At 33.5% G+C, this 22,055-nt stretch overlaps 2 protein-coding genes across 5 annotated transcripts in view; both read right to left on the bottom strand.

The window, feature by feature from the left end:
- LOC724830 overlaps window positions 1–22,055 on the bottom strand; it is an 85,342-nt gene that overhangs the window by 62,588 nt on the left and 699 nt on the right. The window lies entirely within an intron of this gene.
- Window positions 10,954–21,712, bottom strand: LOC113218738. Its single transcript, XM_026440337.1, has 7 exons — window positions 21,358–21,712; window positions 20,341–20,471; window positions 19,590–19,753; window positions 18,825–18,999; window positions 18,192–18,326; window positions 14,135–14,137; window positions 10,954–12,155 (listed from the first exon to the last, which is right to left on the bottom strand). Exons 1-7 carry the CDS (start codon window positions 21,499–21,501, stop codon window positions 11,996–11,998), a joined length of 912 nt encoding a protein of 303 aa, XP_026296122.1. The 5' UTR covers window positions 21,502–21,712; the 3' UTR covers window positions 10,954–11,995.

Raw genomic sequence — 22,055 nt, 5'->3', positions numbered from 1 at the left:
TCCTCGAGCCTTGATCTTGCCGGGTGAAAACTAGTTTCGCAAGAACGGCGAAGTCACGCCTTCGCGCTTCCGTATTTCTCGATGCAGATTAGGCGTTGGCAAGAACACCTCTCTCTCTCTCTCTCTCTCTCTCTCTCTTTCCGTTCGCGTATTCTTTCGCCTAATCGGATACGAGGCTGCACTTATGCCCAACGACACGTGTATAATTTGCTTACACGGTAAAGGAAAAAAGGGGAGGAGGAGAGGAAAGGAAGGAAGAAAAACGCGGAAGGAACGGCGATCGTCCGATGTAGATCCATCGAGATTATTGTGCACCGTGCGCGTTGCCTGGCGTGGATCGAGGAAACGTTTTTAAACTCCACGGACGTGGAGGATTTGACGTTTATAAGTTACTTCAGAGAAAGGAGAAAGGAAAAATGGACGAGAAGCAAATGTGTTTTAACAATTTTAATTTCTTGTCCCTGGTAAATTCGTGAACGATTTACGTGATGGAGAAAAATTTGACATTTTGACACAGAGATGATATTAATATAATTTTTCGATTCTCTCGAGGGAGAAAAAGAAATTTATGGAAAGAAAAAGGAAATTTTTTCGAACGAAAAGTTATGAATAAAGAGAAAGACACATTATTCAGACACATAATTTCTCGTTATTGTTAAATTCGTGAACGATTTACGTGATGAAGAAAAATTTGACATTTCCAGAGATGATATTAATGTAATTTTTCCATCGATTTCCTTCTTCTCGAGGAAGAAAAAGAAATTTATGGAAAGGAAATTTTTTCGAACGAAAAGTTATGAATAAAGACACTGAGAAAGACACATTATTCAGACACATAATTTCTCCTTATGTTAAATTTTAATTAATTAAATTATTGTTAAATTCGTGAACGATTTACGTGATGGAAAAAAATTTGAAATTTCCAGAGATGATATTAATATAATTTTTCGATCAATTTCCTTTCCCTTCTTCTCGAGGAAGAAAAAGAAATTTATGGAAAGAAAAAGGAAATTTTTTCGAACGAAAAGTTATGAATAAAGAGAAAGACAGATTATTCAGACACATAATTTCTCGTTATTGTTAAATTCGTGAACGATTTATGTGATGGAAAAAAATTTAACATTTCCAGAGATGATATTAATATAATTTTTCGATTCTCTCGAGGGAGAAAAAGAAATTTATGGAAAGAAAAAGGAAATTTTTTCGAACGAAAAGTTACGAATAAAGACACCGAAATGGAAATACGTAAGCAAAGATAACGATCGCCAAGTTTTTGCTTGGATATGAATGGGAAAGATTCGAATCGAAATTTCATTCAGAAAATTAGAAAGAAAGAGAGAGAGAGAGAAAGAAAGAACGAACGAAGTGTCTTATTTCACTGACCATCGTTTCCTGTTCCTCGATACCCATTATAACGCGTATATGTGCGGGCACGGTCCGCGAAAATTTCTTCGTGTCTTGCATTCATTTCCGGTCAGACTCGGCTCGAATTGTAATTACTCGACATTCCTCGCGGACGGATCGCAGAGGTGTATTGTTGAAAAATAATACGATGGGTAACGGTGTGCAGATTCGGTCGATTTAGATACCGTTATTTTTCCGTGAAAAAGCATTATCGTCCGGCCCTCTCTTTACGCCTCTCTTTCTTTTCAATTAATTCTTACCGCTTGTTACACGAGCACGTACATTTAATAGATTTAATACAAGTAGTAAATTTAATTTATAAATTTAATTTACAGTTGGAATTTGAGTCGTGAATTCTATTAAGTAATCTGAAAATATTACAAAATAAATCTAACTGACACACAATCTCTAACTATTTCACACGTGAGCGTGACGATGATCATGATCATGATAATGATAATGATAATAACAACAACAACAATAATAATAATATAAACGAATGGGACGAAATTAAATCGTTAATGGATCCGAGTAGTAATTGCATATTAATTGTCCAAGTATTTATCTTGCGCTTAAAACGCTCGTGATAAATAAAAACCTGCAGTTTCAAAGATCTTTATCCATATTCGGTCATATTCGGTATAAATTGCTCATCGAACGAGGAACACTTGACATTTGATGAGAGAGTTATGGAATGAGTCGGTTATTGGAAAATTGTGCGTAAAAATTAATGCTTTTCCCCCTCCTATCTATTATTGGCTGCGAAATGAAATCAAGGATTATATTCGGTGAGCCGTGACACCGTTAGATCTCTCTCTAAAAAAGAAAAAAAAAGATAAACGGAGCAAAATTTTCTCTTCCCTCGAGGGATAATCTCTAACAAAATGAGAAAAGAAAAAACATATTCGAATTTGCAATTTTACTCAATCATTTCCATTTTATTATTCAAAGAATTTATTTTAATTTATTTTAATTTTCTCAAGTAACTTAATAACTTTTCACGTTCAATTATCTACGGAATCGAATCATAATTATTAATACAGAAATGATCTCTCGCGTTATATTTCGTTCACACGTTTGATTATTTGAGATTGAATGCTCTAAAAAACGTGAAGAAAGAGAGAAAAGAAAAGTAGGAATATCGAAAAAAACGTTAGATCGAAAAGAGGAAAAATTTAGGGAAAGATAGATCTCAATCATTTCCATTATTATTCAAAGAATTTATTTTAATTTATTTTAATTTTCTTACCGACTAATCAACTTAATAACTTTTCACGTTTCAATTATCTACGGAATCGAATCATGATTGTTAATGCAGAAATGATCTCTCGCGATACATTTCGTTCACATGTTTGATTATTTGAGATTGAATGCTCTAAAAAACGTAAAGAAAGAGAGAAAAGAAAATTAGGAATATCGAAAAAAACGTTAGATCCAAAAGAGCAAAAATTTAGGGAAAGATAGATCTCAATCATTTCCATTATTATTCAAAGAATTTATTTTAATTTATTTTAATTTTCTCACCGACCAACTTAATAACTTTTCACGTTTCAATTATCTACGGAATGGAATCACGATTGTTAATACAGAAATGATCTCTCGCGATACATTTCGTTCACACGTTTGATTATTTGAGATTGAATGCTCTAAAAAACGTAAAGAAAGAGAGAAAAGAAAAGTAGGAATATCGAAAAAAAACATTAGATCGAAAAGAGGAAAAATTTAGGGAAAGATAGATCGTTAACGCTTAACGCTGTTCCGCAACGCGTGAAGGATCATTATAGAAAGAAGTTTACGAGGAGAAACGGTATGCTACATCCACAAGATGCGCGCATTACGATGACCTACCAAGATGAATTGCAAATTCATGGCACTTTGTAAGACAGAAATAGAGTTTCGACCAGATGAAAATGTCCACGGACTAAATACCGCGGAAACATGCCCGCGCCCTAAATTCGAGAGCCAAATAAAGAAATAGAGCGTGATACAATCAGATAAATATATATAATTGATAATTATTTGGAGGATATCCGTTTCTTTCTCGCTTATCTCTATTGTTAATCCGCGTTAATTATCTTATTGCAAACGTGTGTGTGTGTATGTGTGTGTAAATTCTATATAACTCGGATAACAATCTTTGCATTTTGTACGAGAGACGAAACGAAGATTAAAAAACTATGATAAGCGTATAAGAAATTTATTAAATTTTCAACGAAATACGTGAAAGATAATTTTCTTTTCGGAAATTATTCCGAAATTAGAAGAGATTGTTGTTATTCGTTTGTAAAATTTGACAGAAAGAAATATTTCGGAACAGAGAAAATAAAGGTGTTAAATATTTATTATTACTGACCGAGACATTTGCGGTTTCGTACTTTCTCGCTTATCCAGACAAAGCAAAAGCAACAGGAAAAGCTATCGCTATTTGACACACTTTCCACGCAGAAAAAAAACAAAAAAAAAAAGGGAAAAAGATTCAACCGCGAAGATAAGTTGCAAAAGTGAGAGTAAAAAAAGATGCAATCGTCATCTTTTTCCAAGTCTAGCTTTTACAATTTTACAAATTTTACCATTTCTTTTTTCTTTGATTTGCTTCTTGGCACAAGTTGAACTTACTCTCAATCCAGTTCGCGGAAATTAGTTATGCAACATTATGCAAATTAACCAAGAGTAACCGTATAACCGCTTTCCATCTTAAAAGACACTTTAAGAAAGATCGATTTCGAAAAAAAAATCGATTTTTGGAAAAAAAAAGTGCAAGAAGTTTTCCATCTTAAAAGGCACTTTAAGAAAGATCGATTTCCAAGAAAAAATCGATTTTTAGGAAAAAAAAATGCAAGAAATTTTCCATCTTAAAAGACACTTTAAGAAAGATCGATTTCGAAGAAAAAACCGATTTTTGGGAAAAAAAGTGCAAGAAGCTTTCCATCTTCTCCAAAAGATACTTTAAGAAAGATCGATTTCCAAGAAAAAACCGATTTTTGGGAAAAAAAAATGCAAGAAGTTTTCCATCTTAAAAGACACTTTAAAAGATCGATTTCGAAGAAAAAATCGATTTTTAAAAAAAAAAAGAGGTGAAATTCGCAATGTGACACGCACAAATTCAAGAAATACAAGATATATATTATCCATTAGCCGTCAAAATGAAAATGCATAAGTCACATAACTGATATGTTAAATAATAATAGACAATCAATAAAGGAGCACAATCAGTAATAATTACAAGGCAAACGATGCGACGATTAATAAAAAGCTTTCCATCTTAAAAGACACTTTAAAAAAGATCGATTTCAAAGAAAAAACCAATTTTTGAAGAAAAAAAGAGATGAAATTCTCAATTAATACGCACAAATTCAAGAAAAACAAGATATATATTATCTATTACCCGTCAAAATGAAAACGCATAAGTCACATAAGTGATACGTCGCGTTAAATAATAATAGAGAATCAATAAAGAAACACAATCGATAATAATTACAAACGATGCAACGAAATCGCAAGAAGCTTTTCATCTTAAAAAGGATACTTTAAGGAAGATCGATTTCGAAGAAAAAATCGATTTTTGGAGAAAAAAAGATGTTCTCAATTGACAAGTTCAAGAAATATACAATATATATTATCCATTACCCCATCAAAATGAAAACGCATGAGTCACATAAGCGATACGTCGCGTTAAATAATAATAGAGAATCAATAAAGGAGCACAATCGATAATAATTAGAAGGCAAACGATGCGACGATTCAACCGCGAGAAGCTTAAGGCATAAATTTTCTCTGGCAAGGATCAAAGTAAAAGGTTATGCACGCGAGCGAGTAAACGATTTGTATGGTTATTCAGCGAGATAGCGCGATGCGTTTATGCAGCCTCGGCAAGGACAATGGATGCAACGTGTCAAGGATGATGGAAAGCGATCACAAATCGACGAAACGATTCTGCGTGTCCGAGTTTCACCGGTGAAATGCAAAACCATTCTTACGCGGCGCAGCCTGCTGAAAGTGGCGGTGAAACCGTCTTTCTAGCTTCCACTAATAAACACTTTCGTGTATATTTACGATAACGGGTATCTCGAACCAGATGTGTGTCGCACAGTACGTCTTCGACACAGGATGTGTGTCGCCTGTTCTCTAAAACTTTTCAATCCTTGTATTTTTCCCTGTATTTACGATATCTTTCTTTCTTTCTTTTCTTTCTTTTTTATCTTGGTATCCCAATATTTCAATTTGAAAAACTTTGTATCCTCTAAAAACAAAATATCCAAAGATTTTACGTTTTGTTTTTGTATGGATTCGAAAAATTTCATGGGATTTCAAATTTTAAATGTGATAATTTAACGCACAGCGATGCCTCAAATTTTTGCAAATATGGTAGGAAAAAGTTCGAAATTTTAAAAATCCATTACACACAGTCGAGTTCAGAAATGTTCAAATTTCGTCACTGCTTGCCACGTCGAGTTAGAAGGAAGAAAAAATCGATATTTGGTAACGAATTCGTTTGAAAGAGCGGCCACGAATATGTAATAGAGATGTTCTTTAAATAATTTTCGAAAAAGCTAGGATTTACAATTTTGGAATTGAGAGAAATTTCCCGGAAACCATTTCGAAAAAAAAGGTTGAAAGTATACGTCACAAATATGGAAAGAGAAATAAATTTTCAGATGGATAATTACAGATGATCGATAATTATATAGATCTCGAGCTCAATTCTGAGCTTCCATTTCTGCTGAAAAATGATTGCGAAAACACGAAGGAATTGTTTAACATAACGGAGACGAAAGGCATAAGGAATCCCTTCCATTAGAATTCAGTTAACAATTTTTTCCTTTGCTTTTACAACTACGCGTAGTTCATTTCGCATTTTATCACCGAACAACGGCTGTAAAATATTAAAAAAAGAGAAAGAAAGAAATTCGCAAAACCGTACATTTACGAAGTATCGGCTCGGATCGACGCGTAAAATAACCACACTCGAAACACTATATCTATCTGTCTTATTTAAGCTCTCTACAACAATCCGCCAGTGGAAAGCATCTGTACAAACACCGTGCATCGCCGTATATATACGAGAATATTTCACAACAAACATCCTTTGCTATCGAATAGACGCCCGACGTGATTACCGAACAAAGTATGGAAATGGAATCATTGTGTGCTTCGGGGCGCATAAAAGAATCGTAGCGTTTACGTAGCTTTATTGTTAACCCGGGGAAACAAACGTTCGATAAATCGTTCTTATAGGAGCACTATTCCTTCGACAAAGTTTCAATCGTGGAACCGCGCAACGAGGTAGCGCGTGAACAGTTTTCAATGCCAGTAACTCGTTTCCTTTGCGCGTGAACAATGGACGGGACAACGTAACGTGCCGCGTCCCTCGTTTAATGCCACTTTGTTCGAGTTCGCTAAATTGGTGGCATTGTGCTTAAGTCAATCGTCGGGGAATAACTTTGCAGTTTCGAGTTAATCGAGAAGAGACAAATAATCGAATATAGGATACAGGAGCCAGTTTCTAGAAATTTATTTATCGGATTTTTTTATAATGTTTTATGATAACGTTTTGTGATAAAGGAAGAAGGAGAAAAGGAAAAGGAAAGAGAATTTATAACGTTGAATATAATTAGATATTATAACAAGTGGATTTCGATATTGCGTTAAGATAAGGTAAGTTGTAGGGGATAAATGTAAATTAGTTAGCAACTCGAGAGAAGATTGAATAAACGGTGCTCAGATCTTGCGTTAATTACATAATATTTCGCGATAAAAAATGCCAACTTATTCAAAAATTCACACGAATTCAATATTTATTTTCAATTTCAAAATTCTCGGATATATCAATACCTTACGTAATCAAAAAATCGTAAAAGGATCTATCTTACATAAACCTTGCAACGTTAAAACGTATCCACGCTCATTTATCATTTAAAAATAAAGAACGCGAAACTTGATCGGGAATTACACGTACTTACATTTTCTTTTTCTCTCTTTTTTTGTTTGCAAGAAAAACAACACTTTTATTCGCCACGACTCAAAGAATAAGCGTTTTGAAACGGTCCGGTGATCAAGAAACAAGTACCGCGACAAAACTGGACTTATTATTCATTAACTCGTCCGAAACCTAAAGATGAATATCCAATCCAAGTAGAATAACATCTGGTAAGAAACTGTTGAGATATTAATATTTAAATATTGTATCTTAAATATCGAATATGTAGATCTATTCAAGAGCCTCAAGACACTAAATTTTTATTGAAATAGAATCAGAAACATATCAAATATAAAATTACCAATTTATTAGATACTGTTCCAATGATCATTTTTTTCTATATACTTTCAAATAAAACAATGACAATTGTCTAGAATAATATCTGGTAAGAAACAGTTGAGATATTAATACTTAAATATTGTATCTTAAATATCGACTATGTAGATCTATTCAAGAGCCTCAAGACACTAAATTTTTATTGAAATAGAATCAGAACACGATATAAAATTACCAATTTATTAGATACTTCTTTACTTTATTGTTCCAATGATCATTTTTTTCTATATACTTTCAAATAAAACAATAACGTGACAATTGCCTAGAATAACATCTGGTAAGAAACAGTTGAGATATTAATACTTAAATATTGTATCTTAAATATCGAATATGTAGATCTATTCAAGAGCCTTAAGACACTAAATTTTTATTAAAATAGAATCAGAAAACGATATAAAATTATCAATTTATTAGATACTTCTTTACTTTACTGTTCCAATGATAATTTTTTTCTATACACTTTCAAATAAAACAATGACAATTGCCTCGAGACGCTTTTGGATGAAAGTGTTTCAAGGTGAACGCTTAAAAAAAAAAAAAAATGGTGAATTGAAAAAGATGTTAGACAAGGGTTGCGAATTGAAAGCAGAGAGTTTTTTTGCTCAAGGTTGCGGATGACTTTCCAGCTTTGCACGAGATAGAACGTGGGAGGAGGAGTATTGTTGCGCCGTGGTTGCCCGAGTTTGAATGCGACATAAAGACCGATGATAAGTCGGCATTAATACCTAAGAAACCCGTTCAATTCGCGGATCACGGTGCTTTTTAAACGATCGTATCGCCGTTTACGCGATTCAGCTTTTCCTTCAGCGCCGCCATATTGATTTTAACACGAAGGACGCGGCCGTGTTAATTTCGTATTTAACACGATTATTGCATTATCAAAGTGTTACACGTACGATGTATTCGTATCAACCGTGCAAGTGTTTAACCACGTTTATGGAAAATTTAAGTGCGTCTAATAATAAATATCTATAGGGATATGGCGCGTGATACAAGACATAAGAAAGACATAAAATTTTCAGAGCAAAAGTAGCCCGTCTATTTATTTCAATTCCATTTTTACCGTGTCATTAATAATTCATAAAAATTTACGCACTTTTACGCACCTTTTGATCTTTTGCCTCGTTAAAATTTTACGATAAATTTGAACGAGGTTTATATTTTTGTTAATATTATTATAATACGAAAAAAGAAAAAAATGTATAAAATTACATTGGATGGTAAATTTTTTTTTTTTTCTGTCTTACGGATGAAACCGAACACCGAATTTGATATTACTTTTCGAAGCAAAAAATTTTTGAACACGCGATACGTAGATATTTTTTTTTTTAATTAAAAGTTTCCAGTCACGTGAAATTTTGCTCTTCTTATTCGGCAGTTTCCTGTACCTACACACTCGTATCGTTTAATTGAAATCGCGTGACTCTCCACGTACGTGGAGGAGAGGAAATTCGTATCCCGACTCGAATTGCGGGAAGGAATTGAATTAATAGATTTAAACGTATCGCTAATATTGCACCGTTAAATGATAACATTTTTATCATCGTATAGCAACAAACAAATATTAAATATTTTCGAACTTCAATAGAGACGTATAATTTTTTCTTTCCACGTTAAATTGTTGTAATAAGCGCGAAGATAATTCATTCGACGTTGTCCCCGATAAATCACGCAGTAAAAATATTCGCAGATTCACATTTTCGCGCGTGTAACACACACGATGAATCATATAGAAGGCAGCGGCCGACTACATGTGTCTAGAAATGGAGATTATATAAAGGATCCGTGAAAAAAAAAAAAAGAAGAAGAAGAAGAAGAAAAAAATTAAATTACCAACCAGTCATCAACGTTAGCTGGATAATGAGGGATAAACAAAGCTCCATAATCGCGTAATACGCTTTCTAATAGCGGTGTTCGGTCATATAAGAGCATCCAACGCGTCTTTGAATAGGTTAAAAGTGGGACACGTTTGACTATGAACAATTCCCCTTTAAATACGAAACTGGAATAAATTACAGCGCAATATTTTTAATAATACAAGAAAAATTTAAGAAAATCGAAGAGAAAAAATATCTCCTCGATGATTTCAATAATTATGGACGAATAGTGAATTTGGAAGATAATCGAAGAAATATCGAACGATCGATTAAAATCGAATTAACCTCGAACGAAATTACGAATTGCTCGTGCATTGTTAAATTATTTCAATTACATTGCTCCAACTTTAACGATCTGTTTCTTCCTAGAAATTTATCTGTGAGAAAGAAACGAGTATAAAGAAAAAAATCAAATAAATAATCTTTTGACATTCCTGAGAGAATTCCTTGGAGAATTAAAATATTTCGATTGTTTTTCGATCACATAATAAAAATCTGCATATTCAAAGTTTGAATATGGATCGATAAATATCGCAAAAAGTAGATTCGTTAAAAGGAAACTCTCGCCTCGAGATAAGCACGAGGAATTAACATAAATTAGAAAATCTGTTGCGATTCGTGCGATTTATGAAGGATAGGTATTCCTCTTGTTTCTTGAAAAGACAATGCGCTATTAAGAGCGCATCTTCGTAACGAGTAGGGCATTACTAATTGCGTTAATCCTTGTTGCCGCTCCTCAGACGGTACGAATAAGGCTTTTAAGGAGAGATCGAACAGGTTTCGTGCGAAAATTTAACCGATAGAGTAAGAATTAAAAAAAGAAAAAAAAGATTAGAAAAGTTGAAAGATTATCACGGTAAAATTATCTTTCACTTTCGACATAAATTTGAGATAAATCTTTGATATTAAAATTCTTTTTAAGCGCGGATTCTAAGTTCTTCGGCGATCTTTCTTTCATTGCATTGATTTATAATTATATTCGTAGATATTTAAAGAAATTTCTTGTATAATATGAGTATATTATATCAATACGTAACAATTGGATAATAATTAAATATCATTATTTTATCAAATTTCTGTTGCGTAAAATTTTAACTTTCTCAACTTAACATTAATTGATATATATATTATTATACGAGAGATCTTACTTATATCATCAAACGTGTATTAACTAGAATGAAAAAAAAGAAATAAGAAGAAGAAGAAACAGGAAATCGTATAAAATCTATTAATTGCAAATTTCAAGAAATTTATTCGATGTAAATTAAAAAGTGTTTAATTAGAAATCAAAAGGATTGAAAGAATATCATAATTGGGGGATATAATTAATGATAGAAAATTAGTAATAACGATGATAGTAATCGGTAAAAAAAAATTTAACGAAGATTCAATTAGTAACTAACTACGAAATTATACGTGTTTCAGAGAACAAAAAAGTATGAATTATTCGTTAATATATCCCTCGAATTAAGACACGGTCGCGCGTGTTTTTCTGTTTCACCTACGATGAAAAATTCCTTAGATCGTTCGCAAAAGATACATTTGTAGGGGGAGAATGCATTAAATTTATCTCGCGACAGAAAGAAACTCTTGTCGAATTTTCTCATTCTTTCGTGAAAAAATTCCGTTGACATGACTCGATAATTCTACAGTTCTTTTTTTTCTCTCGGGAACGAAACTCGTATTTTGTCGATTGACAAACGAAGATTGTGAAACGAGAAAGATAAATTTCGCAATAAAAAATAAAAAAAAAAATGAAGTTCGTAGAAAATTGTCGGAAAATAATAAACATTTCAAGCGTTCATCATCTCACGAATCGCACACAGGCGCGAAAAAAAAAAAAGAAAAAAAAGAAGTTTAATATTTATTATCGCATCGCGTCTTCAACTTTGTAAAAAGTTCATTACAGGGAAGATAATTACCGTAGAGAATTTATGCCTGCCTTCGTATGTAAGTTACGCTCAAGTTTTTACGCCTCACCGGCGGAAATAACTTATGCAACTAACACGGGAAACAATAAACAGGAAAGATTCGCGCGGAAAATATCTGGAAATTCTTTTGAACGGAAAAATTATATCGCAAAAATATATCGCATTCACGTGGTATTTAATTAATTAAGAAAATTTTAAAAACTTGTCTTCTCGATTCCCTTCTCGATTCTTGAGAATGTGGTAAACTTTTTGGAACGAAAAAAAACTAACTTACCGTTCCAATTGCAACTGCAACACACTTTTGTTTCAATAAAAATTTCCAAGTTAAAAATCGAGCAAAAAATATACTTGTCAAATAATAAAAACACTCGTTTACTTTTTTTCTTAAAAAATGTTTTCTTTATTTAGCGCCTATGAAGCGCAGGGTTCCGTTAATTCTTCATAAATTCTTTTTTGGAAAAAATTGAAAGTCAATATATAGTCGGTTCATCGTCGTTGCGGCAAATCGGCTTGCGTATCATTTTGTCTACGCTCATTATGGCGCCAAAAAATTGTGGTGTACGATCCTGTCCTATTCTTTGATTACGCACCTCCGAGTTTTCGTTTTCAGATATGCTGCTAACTTCACTCCTGAGATTCGATAAAAAATCACACAATTATTACATCGACACGTTTCTATATTCTACGTTCTGTATTTTATTAGAACTGCAAAAAAAATATTAAAAATATGCAAGCTGTTCAATATATACAAAATGGACAATTGATCTTTGACATCTTTGAATATCTCGATTCGAAGCTTGCTTATCTTCTAAATAAATAAATAAAAGAAATTTTTCAGAATTTCAATGGCAAAAATAGAAATGCAGGGAACGAATTATAAATCATACGAGTCTCTGACACCGGATATTATCCGAAACTAACTCTAACCGGCTCATCCTACTCCACAACCACGCGTCCCATCCACTCGTGCACCATCCGAATCTCGCGAGCGATCATGAAACGTGCGATTCAATTGATCACGATCGACTTGAATATTCAAACAGGCCTGATCGAACATGGTGTGTGGGTTAATTCCTGGATTAACACCAGATGTCAACGATTCGACTCACTTGGCTCACCAGGGGATGCGGAAGAACGGTGCAACAGATTTCATTTTCGTTCCGTGGAAGAGACTTTTACTTTCCAAAGCGATAAAACACCGTACGCGTTTTGCATATAGGAGAAGAGCTCATCAACCGCGGCAAATAAAGAGTTGAACGCCTACGAAATGCACGAAGTGCGTGGGATTCGGCGAAAATAAAAAAAAAGAGAATCTTCGATACTCGTTCATGACCACCCACCTAATCATCGAAGCAGCTTGCATGACCTTATCAGATGCGACTAGGATCTATAGGATCTCGCGAAGAAATTGTAGGATTAGAAAAAGAATTTTTATCCGTGGAAAAATTGTGAGATTATTCTCGCTTGCTTCTAATTTCATAGATTTATTAAGGATAAAGTTTTTGTAAAATTAATTTTTGAAATTAATTGTCGCCAAGAATTTGAGTAATTTTTTTTTTCTTGAAGCATATATATAATGATAGTAACGAGGTATTACTCGAAAGTTACGTAAATTTGACATAATTAGAAGCGTCACGCTCCCTTATTTGCGAGCAACGATCGATCATAAATCAAACACACGTGTACGGTTGAGGCACGCGATTAAAGATTCGTAAGACACACACACGTGATAATGCGACGAGAAAATTCCAGTGGGAACGGATCACGCAACTCGCCAAAGTGTTAATCTCGATTCCCCCGAAACTCGTCCAACTCTATTAACCTCTCTCCCCTGCTTTCATCTCGAGAACATCGAGATCCGTGCTCATTATCCCGGCTAATGAGGAAGGATTACTAACAGGAATTAATCCAACGACCGCTTAATGCCACCTTTTATTATCACCGAATCTTATCTTTTCCGACGAAGATTATAATTCCTCGTCACGCTCGTCTAAAAACAAGACACGACAATGTCGATCGGAGTAGAATGATAATTAAACAATTACTTTGAAAAATATCTAATCGCAAAACGATTAAAAAACTATATAGAATATCATAGAAACAATTTCGATTCAATGAAAACCCATGAACGATAACCTATGTTAAAAATCGATGGCTGAACAAATTCGTTTCCTGTTAAATTCTTAGGAGGAAATATGGTTAACCATTCTTCCGTAATCGAAAATTTTGCGAAGCCTTATCCGACACGGCACAGTCGCCCTAACACATCCAAACCTGGCACACGATCGACCCGGCAAAGAGAATCCATATTCCGTGCCAGGATGCACCTGCCTCCCTGACAAATCGTCAAAGTTATTCCGCGTGGCGAGGCACGATTCATCCACCCTTCCTCCTCTTTCATTAAAGAGCCCGAAGAATCCGTAACGAAGAAGGAGGGAAAGGGGGAGGTGGTAACCACGGCCGAGTTTAACCGCAAGCACAAGTTTTAAGACGAGAGAAATTTCTCTCCTCATTGCTCGAATTTCTGTTTGCATAATGCCAGCGGAGAAAGTGGGGTTTTTTTATCGTTTGCTTAGGAGAATGCCATTTTCTTTTTTTTTTTTTTTTACCCCCTTTCACGGTTTCGGTTTTTAACTCGAGCTTCGCTTCCATTCGCCCTTTTCTTTTCCAGATTATTGGGTCGATTGTTTGAATGGGTCATTTCATTAGTTGTAAATATTTCAGCTTTTTGTGAAAATTGTAGATTTATGATTCGATCTTCTATAGGCGTAACACGATTCTTAAGTCCATCTGTCCATTTTTGATTATTATCTTACATCTCTGTAAGGATATTTTGTAAAAACAATGTTTTACGTATTATTATAATTTATTGTTTAATCCCGTTCAGTTTCACTCACGTAGATAAATTTTATTTTCTAGAATATTACATCGTCGAAAAGCGATTTATTAATTTTCCACCGTATATATAAATATTGTCACGCGACTTCTTCTAATCTCCAGCGATTATTTGTATCTCGGCAGTGGAGATAATCGAGGAATCTTAACATATAAACCGTATGATTTTCAATATTTCCGTTATTTTCGGGATAAATTCATCGAAGCGCATATAATAACGAATTCCTCTCCTCCCCCGCGGACAAACGAAACGGATGAAAATTAATATTTCAATGCGCATTGCACCCCCACCGCGAAACTTTCTCGAAACGAGGTGACCGACGATAGTTAACAAACGTGTACACCGGGTGTGTACACGAAACGAATGAGTCACGATCGTAGACGTAACCACGGCTCGGTTAGAACGCAGCCTGTAATCAAATAGGATCTCCTCCTCTGTACGATTCAGTGAGCAAAACGCACACTCGTGAAAGTCTGGCACCTCGAGTTACAGCCGTGGAACTCGTTCAGTCACACTTCACTGTCCGGCTAATAATAAAAGCCGGCCAACTTTTCGACGGAAAACTGAATTTGCCCGATTATTCGCCGATCGGTTCGGCGGGTTGCAAAATCGAAAACGGATGGAATGGAATGGAACGTAAACGCGCAGTGGCGTGCATGGATCGTGAATCATTCCATTTCGTTAATTGCTTCTTGCGTCGAGGAATATAAAAAAGAAGGGAAGAAAAGATATTCTGGGATAAAAGATGCATTGTACGCCTATCTAACCCGTGGATAAAAGAAATCGAAGAAAGTTCGAAGAAGATATTTCTTTTTTTTACCGGATTATTATTCTCGAGTATTCGAAATCGATTCGTCGAAAGTAATAATAAGGATTCGTCTAATTCTTCCCCCTTTAAAGTTTGCGCAAAAATTGGTCAAGGTGATTCCACTTTTGAATTATTGAATTGTGATGAAAATATTTATCTTCATCTCGATGTTAATTTTGTCGGAAATAAGTTTCGCGTTTTCAATGAATCAAAAGTAAAATACGAAGTCCATTCATTCATCGAGGATGAAAATAGGAGATTATAATCGTGCATAAATTTTTAATTTTCGTATTATTATTGTAAAAAGAAAAAATAACTGTTATTGTTTATATTGAAATTGGTTTGTCGAGAATGCTCATCTCTGCGCGAATCAATCAAGGTAGCTGGATCTAATTAATTATTGATATCCCTTCACGAATGTGTTATTCGAATCATTAAGTGTGTCACTCGTAGTTCAACTGGCTCGAGTCTGAGTAATCCGATAGAATTTCTAGACCAATATGTTTATTTTATTCGACGTGGAATACATTATTTTAAAATTTACAATCCTTTAATGGTTTATTTAAATTTATATGGCAGGTTAATTACAATTTTCACAATATTATAATTTTGTATTTTTCCCGCGCGACATATCTAACAATTATTGCAAATCGGAGAAATAAAAATCCGAGAAATAATATTCTCGTATGGAAATCGATTGGCCGAGCTGTTTTGCCATGGTGTAACGATGGTAGAATAGATGCAATATTTCCTTCGTGAAATCACCTCGACAAATCATTTCACTTGGCGCAAGGATAAGGATTTCCTTTCCATTGCCTTTCGAGACCTCTGCGTAATTTTATCCTACGCGCAGAAACAATCTAGACAATTTGTATTTTATTGGCTATCGTTTGTACGTTTGAAAATTGATAAAAACAACTAACGGCCAGACATAAAAAGATGATAGTCTTAATATCAATATTTGTTTGTAACAGCATGTAAAAGTATCCTATTGTTTAACAACGATTTTTAAAATTGAAAAGAAAAACACGAGCTACCGTTGGAACAACTAAAATAATTTATGGATCTTAATGATATTACGTTAATCTTACCTAAAAAAAAAAAAAAAAAAAAAAAAGTTGAATTGAATAAATCTTAAAATCACGGAATTGACGATATTAGTTTAAGAAAATCAGAATATCGAGATATAGGATAATGGGTCTCTTAAGAAATTGAGAAAAACAAGCAGCGATTACTTCCTTCCTGATCCGCTCGATATGAAAACGTACTATTTTTAGCCTGAATTATTACCATAAACGAGAAGTGAATTATGTACACCAACATCGTTAGAACGAAAACAATGAAGCAATGAACGAACTAAAACTAACCATAAAAGTCTGACTGCAATTAGAAGGACTTTTCGAGCCTGCCTTCTATTGTATTTAAAAAAAGAATTATTTAAAAATCGTATCGGACGATTATCATGCATTTTATATAGGCACGGGATGCCTGTGAAATTAATTTCCTCAAAGTTAAACCGGCAGATTAAATATACACGCACGCAGTTAATCGATAACTTTGTCGCTAACGTAAAATAACTGTTGCGATAAGTAAGCCGTCGTAATAAAGAACGATATAGAATATTCAACGATTCGAACGATTGAGGATTGAAAAAATTAATCGAATAAATCTTCACGGTTATCGCGATTAATCCATGAATAATTAGGGAAATAATATAATTCCATTGCTTCGAGCATTCCTGTCTATTCTCGTATCTTTATCCGAATCCCTACTCGACTCGAAACAGAATCGTCACGGACGAGCGATCAGAATCCAATTCGTTCGTCCGTGTCACACGGCTAATAAGGGCCATCTCGCGGCCAGCAATCGGTCGAAGCTGTTTCCGCCGAGGCTTATTCCATCGACGACGCTCGACGAATGCAAACCGACCACAATAACGATACCGTTACCGATTTTTTAGCGCGGTTAGCACGCGAGTAGGTTTACCGAACGGAGCCGCACGATGCGCCGCAATCTTCCACTCGGTCGTCACGCCGCTCTGCGCAGTTGTACACTCGATATCTGGGGAGGGGGGAGGGGAGCGCTCTGCGGCTTGCGCCCCGAAACACGCGTACGCGAAAACCAATGTAAAACGAGAAAATACGATGCAACGCGTAACACCGCAGGTATTAGATTGAGTAACGATAACTCGTCTCGATTTTGAAGGAATTCGATGAAAGAATCTTCCAATCGTGACGAGACGAGAGTGATCGTAATAGGTTAAAGGATATTCGTTTCTGAGAATTGAATAGAATTGTTCAGACACAGTTCACGTAACGCGCGGTGTTGGCAAAAAAGTGAATCGAATTTGGATTCGATAGGATTTCGTTTTGATTTTTGTTCAGATTTTTATTTTGTATCTGAAATTGCGTTATGTTATAGGCGTTGAATGTTCGATCGATATGGTATGAAGGTATTAATTGTTATAAAGAAAATTATTGGTTGCAAAGGAATGGTACGATAACAATTTTATCTTTATACTCCAACAAATAAAGCGATTTTATAAGTCATTTAACTTCTTATCATTGTCTACGATTTGTAATAACTTTGCTACGATAAGCAATATCTGAGAAGAGAAATGCAAATCTGACCGTGCAAACAGCTAAAAAGGGAACAAGTTTACTTTTAAATATCCTAAATAATACGAATAATTGTTATTGTTCGACGTGCAAACGTATGATACGAACAAAATGATTCACACTCATAAAATAACACACACACTTCGTACAAATCTAATTTAACAAGCAATAAGTATGGCTCTCGGATTATATCTGTTTATATATAAGTATACAACAACGAGATTGAAGTAATTTCACGCAAGATCTCTAATAAAAATAATATTCGATGTAGATGAAAGCTCTTATTTGAACAGATTAAACAATCGAAGGATAATCATTCAAATCGATTGTAATTTCGAGCTTACCTCGTATTCGATCCGCTAAATCCACTTTCAACGTTTAGTGTATTCTGCAGATAAAGCTCTTGGCGATCGTCGGTTTGAATATAGAACAACGGGACATTTCGAGTCTCTTGGTCTCTAACTTCTTCCACTTGGGATCTAAAGATATTACGATATTATAATGCTTTTTGATCGATGTTGTAAACTTTTCACTCGTAATTCTTTCACGTTTAATTGCACGTCGAATATAATACCATCATATATGATTAAAAAAATCAAAAAGAAATATCTAAATCATCATTGATTAATCTCAACCAAACTTTTGAACGCATATTTCTAAATGATATTTAATATATAATTCAAATGGATGGATCACTTTTTTGCTCGATGATTCGATACCATCGTACACGATTAAAAAAGATCAAAAAAAGAATATAGTATCCAAATTATTGATTAATTTCAATCAAACTTTTGAACGCATATTTCTAAATGATCAAAAAAAGATATAATATCTAAATCATTGATTAATCTCAACCAAACTTTTGAACGCATATTTCTGAATGATATTTAACATATAATTCAAATGTATGGATCGAAAAATGGATGGATCACTTTTTTCCTCGATGATTCAATGGTTAAAGATGGTTAAAGATTTACCCCATGTGCGAGGACAAAGCTTCTCTGAACTCCAATATATTCCCCCCGGGGATATTTTCGCGGTTCAACACATTCACGAAAATCCCATTCGTGGTCATCGCTTCGGTGGTCACGGAGTTTGAAATCGTTTGAACAGGTTCGATTTCAGCAGTCGCAATCATGGCGGGATATTCGCCTGTAAGGAAGCCCGACTAAATTTCGTGACGCATAAAACCGAATGAATATTGCATTACTACTTCCACCGAGACGAGCACAAGTCGCGCAAAGAAAAATGAAAATATAATCTCGAATCTATTTCTTTCCTTCTCAGAATGAAAATTTTTATCATTAGATTTTACGTAATATAATAAAATTTCTTAATAACGCGAGAAATTATACTCCGTGTTACGATACCATATTATTATTAATTGTTTAAATATTTATACTTTTCAATTCGAATAAATTCTTTTAGATAATTATATAACGTGCTACAATAATAGTCGATTAAAAAATAATAAATAATAAGAATTTCTTCGAGCAATTTTTCGATCGCACAATTTTTTATTATAATTATAATATATGATATATGAATAAGTGAATAATTTATTTTTGTAAATCTGACAAAGACGCGAACAAACAAACAAAGAAACAAACAAACACGAAAGAAAGAAGCGAAATATGAATCATTAAGGGGCAAACATTTCGAAAATCAATAAGCCCGCATGATAGGATTTACCCCTTCTCCCCCTTTCCCCCTATTCACATAATCAATGATCGGGGAAATACTTGTGTCGTCGTTTTCGTTCGAGCTGGAAGACGAAGGTCCTCCAGGATCGTGTCCCCTGAAATCGTTCGAAGGTCCGCCATAAATCTCGTATCTATTCGTTTTAACATCACGGTTCTCCGACCAACTGATCGAATCCTCATCTTCCGGTATAGTCTGTTCATTGCTCGTGGACACTGGCAAATCGTGGCTCATCAACATTATATTGTACGTATAAATATGAAATATAAACGCGAAGAATTTGTAAATGTTTCGTTTCGGAACAAACGTTTTTAGGTTTTTCGAATTTTAAATCGATAAATACGAACAGCAAAGTTTATAAGATAATATATCCTTACATTTGATAACAATCGTGTAATCGTACAAAAAAATTGGAATAAATATTTCCTCTATTATCTTTAGATCCCTTGAATCGTAGAATGAAAACGAAATTTTGTAGAAAATATTTCGTATAATATAATTATTTGTAATTATAATTTGTAATCGTATGATTTAAAATTGAGAAAATCATATCAAGAATCGAACATTTTGTAATGCAACCTCGTTAAAAATATAAAAAAGGAATTAAAGAAAAATATCTTCTCTTATTTAATCATATTTATACGCGAAAAAGAGAAATCTTAACAAACTTTGTTGCTCGTAGAAAATAAATTCATCATATTTATCGTACACGTTATAATTAATATATAATTAAGTTAATTTCCATAATATAAACATTTACCCATCGAGATTTCTAGCATGGCGCGGTTTAACATGGTTTCCGTGATTTCGGTCATTTCAGAAATATTACTGATCGGTTCTTTTTCGGATTCGAGATTCCCTCCGCTCTTCAATCTCATCAAACGTCTCAGGTAATAACCGACATTCGGTAGCTTCGATCTGATCTGTTCGTTATGATCGCTAAACGAGGTTCCGTTCAAAAGCAAGACGAAATGTCGCGACACGTGTAACATTTAAATCGTTAAATAAATATTAATACTTGAAAATATGTTGTTTACTCGGGACCGTTACAAATGAAAACAAATTGACGTGTTCGTGCTACGTGTATTTGTTAATTCTCTTTTTTTTTTCATGCGAACATTCATGATTACTGTAACACAGTAACTGTATTCATATTTAGATACAGCCGATAAATTCTATATTTGTTGCTTTTTGTATTACAATATGTGATTTATAAATTTTAATTCTCCAAAAGAAATTTTTAGAGCACTTCTATTGCTTTTAAATTTCAATTAAAATACTTATCTATTTCATAGTTTGCTTAGTTTGATTTTAATTAGAAATATCAAATTTTATTAAAAATAAAATTTTCAAAGATTAGAAACATCAATTTTTGAAAAAAAAATGTTGATTTTAATGTAGATATAATAATTTAATTGACTTTATCTATTTATTTTTATCAATTTCAACGGTAAATGAATATGTAATGAATATGTAATGATGTTGTTAGTAAATATTATATAAAAATTTAAAAATAAGTGATTAATTAATGTTTTATTTAATAATTATTTGATTTTGCATAAATATTTGCAAACATTTATAAGTTTATTCATAATACGCTAAAAATTTTCAACAATTTGAATGTAATTGAAATATATAAAGCAATAAATTCAAAAACACTATAATAAATGAAAAATGGAAAGAAATCGTAAATATAATTTACTTGATTCAAAAGATGGGACTATATTTCGAAAATTATGGATTTGAAAGAACATCGAGTTAAAAATAAAAATAAAAAAAAAGATTATGTGTCAGACGTTAAAGTCTCACCTTCTTGGTTATGTTACTCGCGGTGGGTAGATTCGTACCCTTAACACGCTTATCAACGGAACCCTGCGAGTTTAATTCTTCCGCATCATTTGCCATAGAAATATTACTTTCCGACAGATTTTCTGAGAAAGTACCATCACTCATAGCGAAAGTCAAAATATCCACGAGAAGGTATATAGAAACTAGGCATAGGCCTGGGTTACTTGTCAATTTTCACATCGTGCAATTTGACATTACCCGTCGGTTTTTATCGACCGTCGCTTTTTCGTTGGCACCACCTTCGTTGTTTTCGTTTACGCGTGTTACGATTTTAATATTTAAATAACAATCAGAGCATTGCTTTATTACGAAACACCGTTTGATATACTTTAAAACGTAAATAAGCAACAAAAATCATAACAAATTTTAATTAGATATATTATACGCAATAAATAATATTTCATGTAACTGTTCAAATTTCATATAATTATGGAAGTTTGTGTTAAGCGATCTTTATAGCATTGTCAAAAAATAATATTCGCTATATTATTAATTTCAAAAATATATTAAAAATGTCTTTCGATAAAATTAATAAAATCATATTAAATGATTTATTTCTAAAGTATATTGGACTACACTTATTAATATTATATCCTGCTTATAAAAAAAAAGCCAAATAAAATATTTAAAGGTTACGAAAAAAAATTAACAATTTGGAG

This window comes from Apis mellifera, linkage group LG4 (genome assembly GCF_003254395.2).
Source record: "Apis mellifera strain DH4 linkage group LG4, Amel_HAv3.1, whole genome shotgun sequence".
NCBI classification, from domain to species: domain Eukaryota; kingdom Metazoa; phylum Arthropoda; class Insecta; order Hymenoptera; family Apidae; genus Apis; species Apis mellifera.
The sequence above is the reverse complement of the archived record's forward strand: the minus strand, read 5'-3'. Positions and strand labels throughout refer to the sequence as shown.

What these genes read in the sequence shown, in the direction of transcription:
- LOC113218738 (XM_026440337.1), bottom strand. Translation starts at nt 21,501, where the DNA reads ATGAGTGATGGTACTTTCTCAGAAAATCTGTCGGAAAGTAATATTTCT. An exon ending in ACCGAAATCACGGAAACCAT is followed by an intron (nt 19,754 to 20,340) that starts GTTAAACCGCGC and finishes AGTGTCCACGAG; the next exon opens with CAATGAACAGACTATACCGG. An exon ending in GAACGAAAACGACGACACAA is followed by an intron (nt 19,000 to 19,589) that starts GTATTTCCCCGA and finishes GCTTCCTTACAG; the next exon opens with GCGAATATCCCGCCATGATT.